The sequence below is a fragment of the Cydia fagiglandana genome, chromosome 23 (genome assembly GCF_963556715.1).
Source record: "Cydia fagiglandana chromosome 23, ilCydFagi1.1, whole genome shotgun sequence".
In the NCBI taxonomy this organism is placed as follows: domain Eukaryota; kingdom Metazoa; phylum Arthropoda; class Insecta; order Lepidoptera; family Tortricidae; genus Cydia; species Cydia fagiglandana.
This window is the reverse complement of record NC_085954.1, coordinates 4,131,801-4,150,555: the sequence shown is the minus strand read 5'-3', so window position 1 is coordinate 4,150,555 and position 18,755 is coordinate 4,131,801. Positions and strand designations below refer to the sequence as shown.

The window sequence follows — 18,755 nt, the reverse complement described above, 5'->3', positions numbered from 1 at the left end:
AACTGGGTGTATAATAAAAATATGGATAAATAAAAGTATGAAACCCATATCAGTCACCATTATATTTAACAAATAAAATTAGAATCCAACAAAATATGTCATAATAAAAACAATACACTCTTTTTGTTTGGGCAGTCGTGTAATAAGTACACATAAATCTACTAATTATACTGGTATATTATAAAGTATATAAACCTATTTGTTCATAATAAAATAACAAGTACAACAGTATATGTATAATTTTCAAGTTCCGTTTTCGATAATTTGACAAACAAAAGTCACACACCCGCCAACATGATTGGATAAACTAACAAATAAATAACAAAATTTCAAAGCAATATAACTCACTCGCTTTTGCAACTCCGTCTCTGAATCTTGCAATGGAGTAACAGAGATAAAAATATAGAAAGTCTGACATTCATATCATTTATTGCATTACACATGTTTTTCAAAACCGTGTAAAAAAAGATACTTTCAATAGGCAATATATTTTTTCTACACACTATCTATTGGTCGGTGATTGTCATAAATCCGCCAGTATAATAGCGACCTTAGTACATATACATAAGGTTATATATCACATATCTATGTCTATGGAATAAAAACCTATGTAAATAATTTGCTAAACCAAATTGACCATTTAATAAAATTACTAAAAATCAGGACTTCACAACAGTAGAGCTTCTAATAAGATCCTGCGTTACCTTCATAACTTCTAACGCGCCTTTAGCAATAAGAGATTCAGCCAAATCCTTACCCAAATCATCACATTTCTCTATAACATCTAAAGGCATGTTTGAGTTTTCTATTAACCCACAAAAAATCTTAGGCGTTTTTAAAGCCAGTATCTCCTCTAAACTTCTAGTGTCTTCGCAGTTTAAATTTCCCGCCCTTTCCGTTATTCTTCTGTTTATTTCTTCAGGGTGATTAGGGTTGTGGCTGACATCCGTTTTGAGTTTTTTACCGGTTTTTTCCGTTTCTTCCGGGCTGAGTTTGTGCTTGACCGTTTTTCTTATCTGTGGGAAGGTTTGTTCGAGGGAATGTTCTATGGTGGTTTTGCCATCCAGGCTCCACACTGCCCCGGATATAGTAAGTCTGAATTGTGCGTCGAACGGCTTCAGTCTTGTGGATACGCCGACCGGGGCGCTGCAGCCTCCACCTGTAAACAAATCATCATCATCAGTCCTAGTGAGACCGTGTTGTCTGTCTTTTTCCCAGCTAAGGGAGAGCCTTGCCTAGGGTTCGTTCACTTGAATTGGCACAGCGATTGGCGGGCGGAAAACGAGTGAATTTTTATTTTTTTGCGACTGCCAGTTGATATTCCAACCTAGACCTATTGGCATTAGTCCATTTTCCTTCACTGCCAAAGTTGACATTCGACATCGACAAACGCTAATCGAAAAGTAGAAATGTATCGGGATGACAGGTGCGGACAACATTATTTACAATTCCACTGGCGTTTCTTATAAAAATAAACACTTAGTTTAGGCCAACAATTTTTTGTTTGTTTCTCGATTTCTCGCCCCAAAAGTCGTGTCATAATGGGCAGGCCCGTCATTTTTTTCCGTAATCTCGGAACTTACCGAGTGTCTTGAGAAAGCTTCTCTCTGCCAGAATCCTGCAGTAGGTCTCGGCATGGTTGAAGGGCGCCAACAGCGATAAGATTGCATCGTTGTCGGCGCGACACTCGACAGCTAAAGCGCCTTGCCCTACCGCGTATTTGATATCTGCGCACGGCAAGATCTGAAAAGAAAATCAAATTTAGGCCGACACAAATCTATATCTAGACTATTATAGCAAACCAACTTTGTCAGTTAAGCCGACCACTGACTAACAGGCCGCCGGACGATATCGGCCTGTCAGTTAGAACAAAAATATGACAGTTCCGAACAACTGACCGGCCGATATCGTCCGGCGGACTGTTAGTCAGTGGTCGGCTTTAGAAAAAGCGCACAGTTCAAATTTCGTATGGTATCTCGAGCACGTACATTTTTTGCCGTCGTTTTCTACTGCACGACGGAAATTGCTTGCCAGACTAATGCCGGCTACACACGTAACTATAAATCGTAGCGATTAAACTGTGCAGTCCGATTTGCGCAGCTTTATCTACCAGTCGTCTATCGATTTGTCATACACACGGTAGATGAAACTGCGCAAATCGGACTGCACAGTTTAATCGCTACGATTTATAGTTACGTGTGTAGCCGGCATAATAAAAACTTAAAAACAGGTACCATAGACAATATCTAAATTTATTCCGTCCAAAAATAAATGAGTCTACCTCGTTTCCGACTTTCTCTTAGGTACTACCGCATCTATATTAAACACCCCGTATAGATATGAATAGGTAGGTATACAGGTTGTTTGGTAGCTAAGTGCAAAACTTTCAGGCTGTGATAGCTAAGGTATCATTGAACATATCAAGCAATTACCTATGTGCTAAGAATTTAGTAAAATAGCTAGAATTTCTGCTTTGCCTTAAGGTTAAATTGACTGGTAGAGAATGCTTTTGGCATTAAGTCCGCCTTTTGTACGATAAATTTTCTTTTGTGCAATAAAGTTTAAATAAATAAATTTCATAGTGACTGCATAAATGTCATCATAATTTAAGAGCATGGCTCTTGTCGGTGGAGTATGCGCCAGTTTTCGCGGTCCTCGGCCAGGTTCTTTAGGTCCCTGTAAGACACGACATTTGCTTTTGCTTTTAGTTGTTGTATATAGCTTGCTCGTGATTTTCCTCTTCCTCTCCATAAATGTATACATAACTAAATGAAAAAAAAAACATATTATTACTTAAACCAAAATCAAAATGATGTAAAGTCGTCGAAAACTATAAAACTGCTATCATACTGACCCAGTCACGATATTTTCCCATGCCACTTTAACTTTCGATTTCGTTTATCGGACCTTGTTATCAATATCAGCTTAGTGATAAGAACAGCCCGTAAACGCACGATGATGATGCAATTTCTGTGTAGTATAAGGTAAAAATGTACTTACATTTTTACCTTATACTCGAATGAGCATAAAAATACTTAACTATAAAACTATACAATATCAAAATGAATAGAAGTCATAAGATCAGCCAGACTAGGTAAATGCACACACATAAACTGCAAAACGTAATTCAAGACCAAAATAAACAAAGTTTTGTACGGAACACTAAAAAGTAAGACAATGTTGCCACTTTTTACTAGCGCGCCTTGTATTTATGTAAAAATAAGTAAATAAAAGTACTTTTAAATCGTAGGAGTAAAATTACTAATAAATAAATTATCTTAGCGATTATTTATCAAAAGGAATTTACTATTTTACAAACACAATATTGCAGTGGCAACATTGTCTTACTTTTTTTGGTCTTGAATTACGTTTTGCAGTACAGTGTTTAGATATTGTTGACCAGACTCGTCGACTCTTCATTCGTTCCTTCCTTCTATTTATATCATATTTGTATTCCTCGAGTTCGTCCAGTTTTCGAAGGCGACGGCTGAACAAATAACTATACCAGTTTCACGATCGAGTGTTATTACCGTTACAGTCGTGGCAGTCAGCTGAGCAGACAGCAAAGCCAATCGTTCCCCACTTTCGTCCAGTTTCGCAAGCGAGCCTTGTTAGTGAATTAAGGACAGTTCTTAATATACAACGAATACTAACCTTAGATATCCGGTTACTCCACCCCATCCGTTGCAGCCCAGCGGCGGCCAGCAACAGCGCCGAGTATTCGCCGTTTTCGTCCAGTTTTCGAAGACGAGTGTTAAGGTTCCCGCGGACATCCCGGACGCACAATTGTGGGTGTTTGCCGCGGAGCTGCGCCGTGCGGCGGAGAGATGACGTGCCTTAAGAGAAATGAGTACGTGGTTAACTAGAGTTGATCGCCAAAGACGTCAACTGACTTTACTGATGGCGCGTAATGTTTAATAGGCGTTGGCATTAAAAGGGCTAGAATTTGCTTATGGCTAAGATTTTGGGATACATACCTGGAGGCTAGAAAAAAGAAATGTGTGTAGGGTAGAATGAAATTTGCAAACTTTTATATGATAATACATGATACATGATGAAAATACAATGTTCTGATTAGAAAAACACATTATTTTGTACCAAAGTTTGCAAATTGCATTAAGTATCGTTAATAGTTTTGTTTTGTGGGTCACTGCTGGATGAGATTAGCTCAGGACCGGGACAAGTGGCGTACTAGAAGAGAGGCCTATGCTCAGCAGTGGGCGATAAAGGGCTGATATGATGATGATGATGATGAATAGTTTTGTTAGATTCTGTTGAGTTGTTGACTTTGCTGTAGTTGACTTGAGGAGTTAACAACGAAATTCAGAGAATAGAAGGAACAGGAATACAAATTTGAACCATACCATATATTTCTAGAACAAAGTCTAGTAGGTTTGCGTTAAAATTTCTCAAATACCTAATACTGTAAATATCAAAATGCCAACACACCAATGACGGAGCCTTCTGGCAGGGTCTCCAATGTGTGCTCTTTCAGGTCTTCTCTGAGGACTAAGGCATCTCTAGGATCTTCCCTATAACATTCAAAAATAAATATTATTGAATAATACCCCACAATAGGTTAAAGTTGTCCTAAGGCCGCGGACTGGACGCATGCGGCGCGCGGCGCGTCAAGCGGCCGCCGCTGTCGTCCAAAACAGTTTCAAGTCCATACATTTTGATCGTGCATTTAGTTCACATACATTACATTATAGTAACTTGACCTATATCGTCACAATGATCTTTATAGTTTTAGATGTTTTAAAAGTGGAAAACATGTTGGACCTGATAGTATTATCCTTATAAATTTCACAAGCAAACCTTTCAAACACTGCTCCAATAGCCAACCCCTCCGGCAGAGACGTCGGCAGATCCTTCAACGAATGCACCACAAAGTCCACCGTGTTGTTCCTGAGGGCATCCTCTAGGTCTTTGGTGAAGAGCGACTTCTCGCCGATCTTCGGCAGGGACACGTCTAGAATACGGTCTCCCAGGGTTGTCATGGTTACTGTAAATAAAGGAGAAAAATCAAAATATCTGTTCCCAAAAAATATTAGGAGATTGTGTGTAATGTTTTGCTTTGCTTGAAAATTTTCAGTGCCTTAACTCTATAGTGGTCATGATAAAAAAAAATACTGGTTTGAGGGTTAATATGGAAAGTCAATAGATATATTTATATTAAAATATTTTCTATGGAGGTAATCAAGTGTTCAGATCTAAACTAAGTCCCATAGCTTTTCTAAAAATTTAGAACAGAATAACTCTTTAACTGTGTACTTACCAATTAACTCAGTTAATAAATCCAATATTTCTAACTAAACAAATTCAAACTAATATAACAAAATACGAACTTACCAATAGTAAACTCTCTCTCTGGATGTACTTTCTTCAAGCTGTCTATTACAAAGTTTGTTTGTATAAGGGCCAGCTAAAACAAAAATAAGAAAATGTTAGTGCAGGTGTGTATATACCACTACTTACACTTACACTTGTACACTCTGGATCAAAAACTACGAGATCAACTACAACTAGGTACACATTCAAATCATCTACTAATTATTATTCACAACAATGGGACTTAATCGCGTAAAATTTAGTTTTGTATTAGAGACCCTGTGGGGCCGTGGTGTTGTGACGCTCACAATCTTTTTAAGGGCCTAAGAAAAACACTATTTGAAACCACGGGTGACCCTAGTCCTGGCTCATTCTTAGGCCAAAGAATAGGCATAGCTATTCAGGGTGGGAATGTAGCCAGCCTTATGGGCACCGTTCCCTTCTGGGGGACCTAAGATAGGTAGGTAAGTTTTATTTATTTATTTTATTTGTTTTAATTTATTTAGTTTATACTTAATTTTAATAATAGTATATAAGTTTTGTTTTTGAATAAATCTCTTTATTTAAAATAAAAAAGAAAATAAAAAGAAAAGTTTTATATTTTCCTCCAATGTTTCCAGGACAGCATTGTCCCCGTGGTCTTGGAGAAGACTGGCTCTAGTTGACATCAACATCTAGGCGCGCAAGTTTTACGAACTGCCCGCACTTGGTCTTGAACGTCCGAGGTAAATATAAAACTTAATTTTATGCGATTAAGTTCGGTTCTTGTGAATAATGAGTAAAAATCGTGAAAGTTTACATCTACTAATGTCTAGTAGCTTAACAAGAAGACACCAGTCTCTATTTTGAAGTGTTGTTTCATCCGCTACTACTGATGCAGAGTATATCCACATTTTTGCCAAATAATATATTAAGTAAGTGTGAGTACATAACACATTATGTTAATATGTAGTCTGGTGTACATGTATGAGTAAACCTCATAGTTTATTTTGATATTAACAACTTTGTCCATAAATTCTCTGGACCATGTATCATCTTTGCAAGAAGGATAATCTTAGGTTTATATTCGTAAGTATAAACGTAGCTAGTAGATACGGAAAATCTTATCATAAAAAATATGTCAGAAATTATTTCCCGACACTATCAAAAACAAATTAAATCAAACATACCTCGCTTTTCCTTGAACCGACACGTATAACGGTTTTCTCTTCGTTTTCCATTTTCAATAACTTCCGACACCGATTATTGTATGTAACTTACATAAAATTATAACAGGATGTGTTCTAGCTTTAAGGTTATGTCATGAATTGCACCCAATTATTCAAATTATTGTATATACAAATTGGGTTGGAAGTATCTAAATGACTTGTCACTAACACTGTAGTGGACAAGTTAATTAGCCACATAATTTAAAAATCAAAGTTCAATCAAAACATCGCTTTCGCAAGGTGATTCGATTGTGCAACTGTCATGTCATCCTGATTTGTCATATTTGTCATACTGTCACTGTCAAAAATTATAGTGATGTACCCTTATGACTTTACCGGTAAATAAAATAAAAGTATTTCTATTACTAATTTTTCTAAAGTAAAAATACCTGTTACTTCTTAAAAAGTAGTTGGAATACTTTAAGCCGCTTCTACACGGCTGCCAATAAAATTTTCTGGCTAAATAAATAAATAAATAAATAAATAAATATTATAGGACATTCTTACACAGATTGACTAAGTCCCACAGTAAGCTCAAGAAGGCTTGTGAATCAAGGCTAAATACACCTCCCTAGTTTCCAAACCTATGGCTGCGTCCCTCGGAGTAATTAACAATGGAGCCGCCATTAACAGGCGTTCCCCTCTGTCGAAAATAGGCGGCCAATGGTCAACCTCATGTCAACCATATGTATGGACTGACGTTTATCTGACATGACGTACCTATACATTTGATGTGCCCCTCCCCCGCAAAAAACGGCAGACTATTTTGTACCGAAAATTTTAGACATGGCGTCTCCATTGGTTATATCCTCCAAGGCTGCGTCCCATGGAGTGGCCGGCGATGGCCCATTGTGTACTGGGGCCTTTATACGTATTGGCAGGGGTGCGAAGCTCCTGACTTCGGCCAAACTCGGCTCCGCTCGGCTCAGCATTGCTCCGAGCAATTATTAGGGTTGGCACCACTTGACTTCCTTTTGCGTGCACGACCACAGATAAGATAATCACTTGAATTTTGACAACCCTAATTAGCCGAAAGGGATAGTGCCATGTATTAGAAAGGGATAGCATGATTCGACCCTGAACCGCTGTCAAACTTCGGTTTTGTAGGAAGCTTCCTTTCTGTACGGTAGTACTATTATTTATTCTGTGGTATTGGTTTGAAAAGGATGACACTACAGTGTTACCACTTTTTAATTCCTACTCTTTTTTTGCCAAGCTGTAAATTCGCTCTGCACAGTGGTTTACACACTATGAGCGCTTTCATATGTATGAAATGCAGGGAATACAACCAGGGTCTCATCTCACCCTACTAAAAAGCCACCACAAAATTTTAACCCTAGAAATCGCATTGTGATTCACTTTGCTGGCTACTGGACTAGATATCCTATCAGGGAAGAGAGGTGTTAATAAAATACAAATTTATTCTTATTTAACAAAATCATTATACTTCTACGAGAATACAAAAGCTTGAAAACATACACGAAATTATACTTAACGCATAAGTTGAATATTAACTACCGAGTACGGCCCAAGTCCAAATTTCTAGATGCGAATATTGTTGAAGTAATATAATATAAAACAATCACAGACATCTTACAAACGAACAGCAATATATATAAAAATTCGAAAGGTCCACTAATATCTGAAAGTCAAATAGGCAAGTTTGTCCAAAACAATTGATATTTATATTAGAGTCAGCTCTGCTAAGTTGTATGTACATAGGTGATAAAATAAGAGACAAATCTCTATAGCCCCAAGCAGGTAAAAAATCAATTAAGATGAATGAATAGATAATAATTTTATAACCTAAAAATGATTTATAGGTTATGTTGTGTATCATACCTTTTGTGTGTGTGTGTGTGTGTGTGTACATAATTAATACTTAGCAGAGACGTAAATAATGGAATATTAAAGACGCGTAAAATAGTGCAACATATATTATACGCACATCTGATGGTTAAAGAGCTCTAGCCTATAACCGTGAAAATCGAAGTTCGCAAATTGCGGGTATCTTTGTCACTCTAATTACGCCTTCATTGGAGTAAAAGAAAGAGATCCCCGCAATTTGCTAATTACATCTTTCGCGGTAGGCCGTTTGTACGGCATGATAACGGCACGGCATAACAATGTACGGGCACTATACGATTATCTAGAACGAGTATCTGACGTGCACTGTCCAATTTAGGGCTTCAATATTTTGCACTAATTTATGCGTTTGTATTCCTATTATTTATATGGGCTATTAAATATGATTATTCTATTTTAAGGCGGTTGAATGGAGTCGGTTTGACAACAGTCGCAGCGTCAGGCGCTCCGCTTGCTGCTACGGAGGCGGCGTCTGTTGTTAGGAACGGTGGTGTCTCTGGTTCTTGAAGATTTTGTTGATCTGCTTGGTGATGACCCTGAAAAAAAGTTGGTTTTAATCGGTTTTTTGACACGAAAGTACTTTACTTTTATGATCAAATTAATTAATCAAATAATCATGTTACTTTGTCGAAATCAATATTCATTCAAACAATAATTTTTTTAGTTTATCCGAGGATGCATAAAGGATAATTTTGATTGTTATAAGACTTTTATGATTAGCACTACTGCTATTGCAGTTATATCTTCGCCACAAATTTCTACTACAATTTCTTAAAATTGCTATTTCATCCATAGTAGCCATGTGAGCCCCGAGATTCCAGATTTAATTACTTGGACGTTATGGCCTTATTACACCTTACTTTAGTCACTAATCTCCTAGATGGACTGTGTAGATATACCTTAAAAAAATCAATTATACTTACTTTTAATCTTGCTCGTGGGAGACTTTGGGCGCTCAACAATCTTAACTTCCTTCTTCTTAGCCTTTGACTTCGTTTGTGGCTCAATCTTCTTTACATCCAACTTCTCAATAGCCACTTTAACCTCCTTTATCTTAACGCTATCCACACTTCTTTTATTCCTTCTAGTCTTTGCTTCAGTCTTCGGTTTTCCTACTTTCTTCTTCATTGACCTGGTAGTTCTAGTAACAGGCTCCGAAGGCATCTCTTCAACTTGTTTCACAGCTTCCATCTCTTTCGCTTCTCTTTTTTCTTTAATCCTATAAATTTTAACCATCGCTGGAGTATATCCTTGGAGTTCTTCTGGTATCTCTTCGGTGTCTTTAGCTTTGCCTGCAAGCCTTTTCTTAAAGTTAGCTAAGACTTCTTTCATGGCGGGTGTCCATTTCACGCCTTGCAAGTAGTCTTTTTGCATCAGTGGGGACTGGAGAGAGTCGCTACCCTCCGATGACGCATCTGACAGTTTCCTGATTCTGTATTTGCAGGTATCCTCATCATCATCTTCATCACTGTTGGTTGTGTTACGCTCCTTACGAATAATATCCTCTGGATTTTGAGCTAATATTTCGGCCCAAGTAAACTGTTTAGCGGAACCCATGAAATTCCCAAACTTCCCAATGCTACTTCTGTGCGTTCTTTTTCCCCTGCGTTTTTGCACTTTTTTCTTTGATCGTAAGTTTTTCGGGGACAACTTTTTGCCTAAAATGTCATGAGGCATGAGCGACTTTTTCAGTCGAGCGATCAAATCCGCATCGGAAACGAAGAAGTTTCTAGAAGTGCATGGCTTTCTTATACCCTCACTGGATATATTGATAGTTTGCTTCAACAGTTCCAACTTCAGATCGTTTTCAAGCGAACACACATTCTCTCTTTCATAGCTTTTCTTGATCCCACTTCTAGATAAAAAGTCTGCTGGAGTATTCTTCCTACCAAACCTTCTTGAATAACACAATTTCCGGCCCATTGGTGAATTTGGAGGTTCAGCTAGCTTCAAAGACACTTCCTTATCTGCATTCTTCATCAATTCACTCTTGAATAGGCGTCTGCAGTGGTCATAGTCTGGCTTCTCTGTAAATTCCAAGCTGGTGACGTATTCCAAGTATTTCTCCATGAATTGGGGATAACACTCGGTTTTAAAGCTGGTTTTTAAGAAGGACTTAATATCACTCATGTAGTTTTTCTTCAAGGCATGGACTAAATCAGGTTCAGCAAGAACTTCAGTAGTCTTCCAAGGTAAGGATCCTGTAAGCCAGTCAATCAGGTTGTAGCCAAGAGTCTCAAGGTCCGACCTTCTAGAATGAGCTCCAATATGAGAATCCCTGGAGCTGTATTCTAATGTTCCATCATGAGCTTTCCTCGCGTCCATGCCAAAATCTTTATGCTTGCCTTCGGAATCTAGGAACTTTGAAGCCAGACCATAGTCCAATAGATAAATCTGTCTATTTGACTGTGAAAGAATCGCTTCTTTATGTATTTCATCATCATTATTAGCTGTATCAGATTTCTTCCTTTTCGCATCTTCATAGAACTCTGCAGTGGTTCTAATGAGAGTTTTATTGCCAAAATCATCAAGCAACTTCTGGTACGATTGATCGGAGCAAACTGAGCTAGTCATGTCCTCATAGTTGACATAACTAGATAGCTGCCTGAGATTGAACGCGTGATGTCTATGTAAAGTCCTACTGTCTCTATCGTTAAGTATTTTCCTTAGCTGTTTAACACTCGCCAGTCTTTTCTCATCACAACTATTGTTAACATCTAAGCCTTTAGAGTCTTTAATCACATAATCCTCATCATCATAATAGTTTGAGGCTCTCGACTTCCCACTTTTGACTCGCCTGTGTTTTCCTGACAACACTGCTACTTCTTTTGTTTCTTTTTGGAAGGACTGTGAAGTTTTTGCCATAGGGAACTTATTTATTTTGCCACCCTCAAATCCGAGCATGAGATTTGAGCTTTTTATATCCGAATGTGTGTATCCCTGATTGTGTAGGTACTCTAACACATCTAGTATCTGCAGAGCGAGTACTAGTACATTCTTCAAGTCTAGTACTTTGGTCCGAGCGATTATTTTGTGCAAGTCTATGTCGTAGCGAGGCAGGACAAGGAACCTGTATTTCATGCCAGTCTTTTTGTCTATAAAGGATCCACTTGCAATGTATACTGGCATGCCAATGCGTTTCTGTTTGTTTTGTTGGCGCCATGCTTTTACTGAAACAACAAAAACGTTATTACTAGAGAAATTCAACTATCACAGAATAATTCCTTATTCTGCGATAGTAGTGTTTCACTATTATACTAGATTCTTCTGTCTGGAACAGGCAGCGTCAAATACATTGTGATAGCCAAGGTGACAACAAACGTTTCTTACGATAGGAATATGGATGTGTTGTAATTAGCAATTTATTTTGATGATTTGTCTACCACTGTCTATTTGACTCTGACTTTCCCACTGAGTTTTTCGCAACTTTGTACGAAATATAATTTAATGGTTATCCAGGGCTCTTTAGTGAAGGAAAATTTCGTGATGAAACCAGACCAACCACCTATTTTTGCCTGTGGTGGAAGGTCAGATTTTGAGTGAAAAAAGTGATTTCCAACACTGTTAGGATACAAAATTAATGAATTCGTTAAACATATCCTCACTTTTTGCCACTTGTGAAGTACGAATAAGGCAATGCACTTCCACAAACAGTGGGCCGTTGGTGTGCGGTTCTATCTTGACCACGTAATTGGCGTTCAGCTTAGTGACCTCCTTGTCCACGTTGTCGGAAGCTAGGTAAATTCGACCGAAGCTGCCGCGCCCTGAAAAAAAAATTATTTAAACAATATTAGACAGAAGCCTATGGAAGAGACTGGTCAGCACCATTAGGACATGATGTCACGATCCTCAGCATTGAGGGAACGACTTATGATGATGATACAGGCCGCTGAGTCAAATCAATCTACCTCAGCAGTCAGCAACCTTTTAACAGCCAAGGGCCACATAACTATGTGTTACACATAGCCAGGGCTCGAACAAATCATGCGGATGACGTAAAAATGACGTAATTTTGTACACAGGATGACGTTTGTATTTAAACTCGTGTGACAACACAAAGTAACAAAATTTGAAATCATCCTATGAGTGGTTTGACGTCATCCGCATGAATTGTTCGAGCCCTGCACATAGTAGTTAAAGAAGTTGACGCGGGCCGCACCTTGTTAATATTTGTAACTTTATCGGACATTGTCATTTGTCAATATTACATACAAATTAGCCAGGGTGGCTCTTGCCAACCATTGATCTACCTAAATGCAAATACATACTTAGTTAAAACTATATATACTAAAATCTTTATTTGTCCTCAAAACAATGGACTGATAAATTTTTGCTACATATTTGGACGTCACATAAGTTAATAAAATTGCAGCTATAATTTCCACTAAAGAGTTTCCCATTTAGCAAGGTCATAAAACAGATGTGTGTTCAAGGTCAATATTAACCACACAATTAAACAATCTTTTGAGTTTTATATTTATTGTAACCACACTTTCATTTCGCGAAAACCGAAATTCGCAAATTGCGGGAATCTTTCTCTTTTACTCCAATGAAGGCGTAATAAGAGAAAAATGCCCGCAATTTGCGAACTTCGATTTTCCTTCGCGGTTATAGCCCTGAATTGAAGGAAGAAGAAAGTAAATTCAGGAACAACATTTATAGTAGATGTGTTATACTTTTGGTCATCACTAAAACTATGTAATTTGGTATTTTGTAATTTGTATGGCAAGAACTAGAAATTCCCTGTTAAGGTGCATCCATACCAGAAACATTTTCGAAACATTGTGCAACATGGTAACTTGCCTATAGTTCGTTTTTTTTAGCATTAGAAAGAACTTCGCAGAAGTAAGCTTGTGGTTCCAAAACCGGCACTTTTAGCGGTAATAATTTGAAGTAAATTATATGTATTGACCATGCTACATTAGATAATTCAATAATTATTAACAATTAAAGAGCCTGATAAAAACTGCACGCTTGCTTCTGTGGAGTTCTTTCTAATGCTAAAAAAAACGAACTATAGTTACTTACTGTTTCACAGTGTCGCTCCACAATTAATTGCTCTGTATAGATTTACTATTCTGTATAGATAACCAGCACTGGACATACCTACCTACCTACCTACCTACCTTTGGAAGCTACTTTGGGAGAAAATTATATTACTAAATAGTAGCATCAAGTTATTTGACAACATTTAGATTATATACAATTTTAGGTTATCATATTGATAACTCACATCTCATTTTTGAGTATTAATAGCAGTTATAAGGGAAAAGAAAGTTGGTAACGACTATTTAGAGCTAATTACTCACCTATCGGCTTTCCAATGCGCCATTTCTTCTGTTGTATGTCCGAAAACACAATGCCTGGCGGCAAGGCTTCGTCGTCCGTAAAACTAGCGTCCAAGCTCGGGCATAACAAAGAAAGCTGCTCTAAAACAACTTTAGATTTCTTTTTTGGGGGCTCCGGCGGCTGCACGGCCTCTGTCCCGCGCCGCGGCATGGTACTATAGACCAGATACCAAGTGAAAGACAACAATAGTGACCACAATTTCTCTCTAACAATTCGCCCCGATATCTAGAAAAAAACGAAACACAATGAGTATAAACGAGTAAAGGATTGATCCTAATTTAATAAAAGACAACGTGCGCTGCAATGTGACAAAGAAATACAATTAGATCGGCTTAAATTGTTATTCAACACTGTTTTACCTAAAATCACATCACAGAGGCGAAGAAATAACCACGGTCACAACTTTCTACTGTTACATCTAGCGCATAGATTGATTTAAACAATTTACTAGTTAAAAAGTTCTATGTTTTGTTATTTAAATTAATCCACAAAGTGCAAATCTTGATGCACAACAACTGATTTCATGTCCGCCATGTTGTTAGAAATCATCGGTTGACGGTCGTGTCGTCCGATCAATGCAGGTGACGTCACATGACGCGTTGAATAAACCGGTTAGCACGATAAAGTTCTGTATGCTGTCAAATTAAAACCGACTTTAACATAATGACACTGAGTTGATTTTGTATCATAGAAATGAATAAATTTAATAGCTAAATTAGCGTCAATGTATTTGATACCTGTTCAAAAACTTCAACGTCCGTTGGAAAGGTTGGAAAGTTTTATTATAATAGAAACTTTTTAAACTTTTCCATTTAATTTTAATTTTTTTTTCAGATAAATTTAATTACTCTTATACTCTTATCATTTTTAAGGTGCATTTTCTACTATACTTGGTCAAGCAAAGTCAAGCAGATCTTGTCAGTAGTAAAAGGCGGCAAATTTGTAAAATGTAGGCGCGATGGGACATTGTCCCATACAGGCCCCATAGAAAATCTGAATTTCGTGCCTTTTTTACTGTACTGACAAGATTTGCTTGACCAGCTAAGTATATGAAATGAAAAAAAAACCTAAAGTATACAATACAAGTATCATAATGTCAATGCATAAGGGTACAAAAACAAAATGTACAAATACCTATCTATTATTCAATAGACATAAAAACTCACATTATAGACGGGTCTAACGCGAATTATATTCAATTACCTTTATTTACCGACGTTTTGACACAGGTTTAAAATATTACAATAGACATAAAGCCGATATTACTTCAAGTATCATAAAGTCTTTGCATAAAGGTACAAAAACAAAATGTACAAATACCCATCTATCCAACTAGACGCCATTTATTTATTACGTAAGACGATTTAGGGGGGACGAGATTCGAACATGTCTTATTTTTTTCTTCCCCTTGATGGGGTTAGGAGGGGGTTTTCATAGTTCTTATGTAAGATCACAAATTGCGATTTTTAAAAAATATCTATGCATAGATATAATTATAAATAACATATATAGGATTCTTATGCCTCTAACCTATCCGAATACCTATAGCAAGGCAAAAAATTGTGTTAAGTATGATGAATTCACATTAACGTAGGAAACTTTTTAAATATTTATAACTGTACATTCATTCTAGGGCTCCTTGAAGCAGCTCAAGATAGCTTGAAGATACTATTTTAAACTTATTCAAAAGTACATTATTTTCTATCGCATTTATCGCAGGCAGAGTGAAAAGGACAGTGCTTGCGCATAAGTGCATCCCGTTCAACACAGACAACGACACGATTGCATCGTTTTATTTGATTTCTCATTCACTCGGCGGCGGACGGCGAGACCGCACGCCCTGCCGCGCCGTATTTCCCGGTTTGTTTGTCAACAAGAAGTAAATATGTAGCGAGTTCAGTGGTTTTTGGTGACATAAACATTGTGTTTGTAAATGCTGTAGTGTTGGAAGATGGACGGTGCTAACGACTCGGACCATTCTATGACTTGGGAGGATTTTTTCGGTACGTACCTTATGAAGTTACGCTTACGTTCTTATTAGTTTTGCGCTCGTAACTTCGTCAGTGAGTGAAATGAAATATACCTGTATTATGTACACAAAAAAAACCTTAAAGTCGTGTCTATGGAGTGACGATTAAAAAAAAAGAAAAAAAAGGTTGTTATTATTAAAAAGTTTGAATAATCAGTGCTTGCGAATTTCTCGGCCGTAGAGCAGGTTTGAGCAGCATTTCCCCTTATGGCAGTATGGTTGCGTCGCCTGTGCCTCATGCACTTATGTTTCAAACGTGATCAATCACTTTGCTCTTTATACTTCGTGTGCCCGATAAGAAGGAATTTATTAAAACATACGCACTTGAAACGTAGGTGTGTGAAAGAAATTGTTATATTGGCTACAAAGTTACACAGTTGACAAGGCTTCATTTATATCATTAATAAAATTTACCTACCCACTATACCCACCTGATACTGTGTGGTACTGGCATTAAACTAAAAGTAGGAATTTTAATTCGGCAAGGTATAGGTTACGTATAGGTACTCGATATTTATTTCTTATTAGATTCATAATTAATAGATTCCAATTAAGGATTATTTATTTACCACTTTATTTATTAATATGTGACGTTCCACGGCAAAAGGTACCTTATGGCGGCTGGCGCTTACGTCACATAGCGCCACAATAATATTGGAGCGGCGTTAATAATAGCCTAAGCGCCAACCGCCATAAGGGACCTTTTCAGGTAATCGATATTTATTTCTTATTAGATTCATAATTAATAGATTCCAATTAAGGATTATTTATTTACCACTTTATTTATTTATTAATATAAGGAATTCTAACCGGTAAGTACATTACACAGGACACACTAACACAACTATAAATCAGATAGGTACTACCTATATTGTTTAACTTTCGTGCCTTGAAAGCCTCGCATCGCTCAAGATTCCACTTTCTGGACCAATTGCTACGCTCGTCGCTCAATTCTGGAATCTTTCGTTAAGAGCCAACAGGAGTGGTCATTTCTCCATACAAACGTACTCCTCGTTTTCCTCCGTGGTTTTTGAAGCTAGAGCAATATTTTTTTCAACACAGATTAATATTGTCAATATCTGTGTCGGACCGTTTTGCTTTTTTTGATATTTTAGTATTTTAAGGCGCTAGCGCCTTTCAAAAATGGCCAAAATGGCCTAATTGACTATGCCGCAATGAGAGGCGTGGCATTCAAAACTGATATCAATTAGCCAAAAAAGCAAAACGGTCCGACACAGATAATTTCATAATCATTTAGATTTCCGAATTTGGTTACGATTGGTTAAGTTTTGGAGGAGGAAGCAGAGGAGTACGAAACCTCGATTTTTGAGATTTTTACGCAGGATTTTTCGCCTTGTCCTTATCGCACTACTTTTAGGTGCCGCTTCCGTTAGCGCGACGGGTATATTTACCTAAAATATTTAAAACTCAGCTCCTGTTTCGTCTTAAACAACAACTTTGCCCCCTTTTAAAACAAATTATTATTATTATGCAATGGTATTAGTAAAGGGTTTCGTTTCGTGCGAGTCCGATTCGCACTTCGCCGATTTTTTTATGCGCGTCTTGGCATTGACCCTGAGAGGCGTCAGACCATTTTTTACACTGACTACGACTAGTTCCATCTATGGGTCAACCGCCGAAACGCGATGAATAAGGAATCCTTTGTTTTTTGCCAGACATCGTCTATTGTCTATCAGTCACAGTCACACAGAGGCCCTACCGCGAAAAAAAAAAACGAAATTTCGTTATCCGCGCCTCTTTATCGCTCTTGCGTAATCGATACATCGGTACATCAACGTGAAAAAACAATAGGTACTTAGTACTTCCACTCCTTTTTTTGGGCGGTCGTGTGAAAATAGTTTTGCATCCTAGCAACGATCCGGTTCGAAGGACCAAAAATGGTACCTAATAGGTAGGTACGGTACTATTACCATACCAAGCAGGTACAACCTAGTATCACTATTATTAGACGAAAAAAAATTCAATTGGAGCTCTGTCGAAAAATTGCTTGCTGCATACCTATCGCGTGCTTACCTTATAAACTTCATGACTTTAGTTTTCATTGTGCTTGAAGTGGCTTGTGGCATTCTATTGTTGTCGTTTTAGTACAATTTTACGCTTATAGTCATACTTAATTTGTACCCAGATGACACAATACACATAGGTATAGGTGATTGCTGTTTTAAGGTACAAATTATAAGAAGTACATTGAGAAGATTGTTTTCCCCTATCAGTGTCCAGCAGAGAGTATATACTGGTGTGCAGTGTCTAACCATGCAGTTGCAGTGTTTGTACGGTTTATAATGCAATCCCGGTTCGAAGTAATGAGTGTGTCTGAAAACAGCTAACGGTCGAAATAGTTGGCATTCTCTAGCAGGTATTTAATTAAAGTTAATCAGCACGTGAGTAGAAGAATGTAATCAGCATCTACTAAGCATGCTAGTAGGCGGTCATCAGTATAAAGGATTGTTCACACGAGTCTTGCATTGATATTCTAATTAATTTTTTGGGCAATTATGTTACAGTAGAACAGTAGGGTAGGTACAATCGATCGCCATGACCCATGTTATATATCGGAACGGCCATGGTACTCAAAAATATCTGAACACGCAACACGCATTCTAATGCCTTAGCAATAGAGGCGTGTTCAGATATTTGTGAGCACCTTAGCCGCTCCGATATATCTGATGGCGACTGTACCTAGAGTCAGACCGAGAAAAGTCTGCAACGATTTTGATAGCCCACGCAGTGCAAGTGTCATTTTAAACGTCAACTTCTATGAAATTATGACGTGTAAATAACACTTGCACTGCGTGGGCAATCGAAATCGCTGCAGACTTATCTTGGTCTAACTCGTAAGATAATAATATTGTCAAGAGAATCTTAATTATATTAGAGTCGGACCAAGCTAATAACCCTCCAATGCCATTTCCGATGACAAAGTGAGGCAATGTCATCATAATGTCAAATTT

The 18,755-nt window shown here is 37.6% G+C and overlaps 3 protein-coding genes across 5 annotated transcripts in view; 1 reads left to right on the top strand and 2 right to left on the bottom strand.

Moving 5' to 3' along the window:
- Positions 1-120: 120 nt before the first annotated feature.
- On the bottom strand, positions 121-6,802 carry LOC134675991 (porphobilinogen deaminase). The gene is made up of 7 exons (XM_063534300.1): positions 6,501-6,802; positions 5,353-5,425; positions 4,819-5,005; positions 4,450-4,532; positions 3,655-3,836; positions 1,584-1,743; positions 121-1,159 (listed from the first exon to the last, which is right to left on the bottom strand). The coding sequence occupies exons 1-7, from the start codon at positions 6,549-6,551 to the stop codon at positions 660-662; spliced, it is 1,236 nt and encodes a 411-aa protein (XP_063390370.1). The 5' UTR covers positions 6,552-6,802; the 3' UTR covers positions 121-659.
- A 1,161-nt stretch (positions 6,803-7,963) lies between these two features.
- LOC134675858 (uncharacterized) lies at positions 7,964-14,321 on the bottom strand. 2 transcript variants are annotated; one of them, XM_063534163.1, is made up of 5 exons: positions 14,203-14,321; positions 13,715-13,979; positions 12,011-12,169; positions 9,329-11,575; positions 7,964-8,941 (listed from the first exon to the last, which is right to left on the bottom strand). In XM_063534163.1, the coding sequence occupies exons 2-5, from the start codon at positions 13,902-13,904 to the stop codon at positions 8,844-8,846; spliced, it is 2,694 nt and encodes an 897-aa protein (XP_063390233.1). In that variant the 5' UTR covers positions 13,905-13,979; positions 14,203-14,321; the 3' UTR covers positions 7,964-8,843. The 2 variants fall into 2 exon arrangements, with proteins under 2 accessions (XP_063390233.1, XP_063390232.1); XM_063534162.1 differs by having other exon boundaries at positions 14,114-14,297.
- Positions 14,322-15,564: 1,243 nt separating this feature from the next.
- LOC134675838 (uncharacterized) overlaps positions 15,565-18,755 on the top strand; it is a 180,227-nt gene continuing 177,036 nt past the window's right edge. For both annotated transcript variants that reach the window (XM_063534131.1, XM_063534130.1), the window contains exon 1: positions 15,565-15,757. In XM_063534131.1, coding sequence (XP_063390201.1) covers positions 15,706-15,757 — 52 coding nt within the window. In that variant the 5' untranslated portion in view covers positions 15,565-15,705. The remainder of the gene's footprint in view (positions 15,758-18,755) is intronic.

What these genes read in the sequence shown, in the direction of transcription:
- LOC134675858 (XM_063534163.1), bottom strand. Translation starts at nt 13,904, where the DNA reads ATGCCGCGGCGCGGGACAGAGGCCGTGCAGCCGCCGGAGCCCCCAAAA. An exon ending in GCGCATTGGAAAGCCGATAG is followed by an intron (nt 12,170 to 13,714) that starts GTGAGTAATTAG and finishes TTTTTTTTTCAG; the next exon opens with GGCGCGGCAGCTTCGGTCGA. An exon ending in TACTTCACAAGTGGCAAAAA is followed by an intron (nt 11,576 to 12,010) that starts GTGAGGATATGT and finishes TTGTTGTTTCAG; the next exon opens with TAAAAGCATGGCGCCAACAA.
- LOC134675991 (XM_063534300.1), bottom strand. Translation starts at nt 6,551, where the DNA reads ATGGAAAACGAAGAGAAAACCGTTATACGTGTCGGTTCAAGGAAAAGC. An exon ending in ATTGGAGCAGTGTTTGAAAG is followed by an intron (nt 4,533 to 4,818) that starts GTTTGCTTGTGA and finishes TGAATGTTATAG; the next exon opens with GGAAGATCCTAGAGATGCCT. An exon ending in GCCAGAAGGCTCCGTCATTG is followed by an intron (nt 3,837 to 4,449) that starts GTGTGTTGGCAT and finishes ATTTCTCTTAAG; the next exon opens with GCACGTCATCTCTCCGCCGC.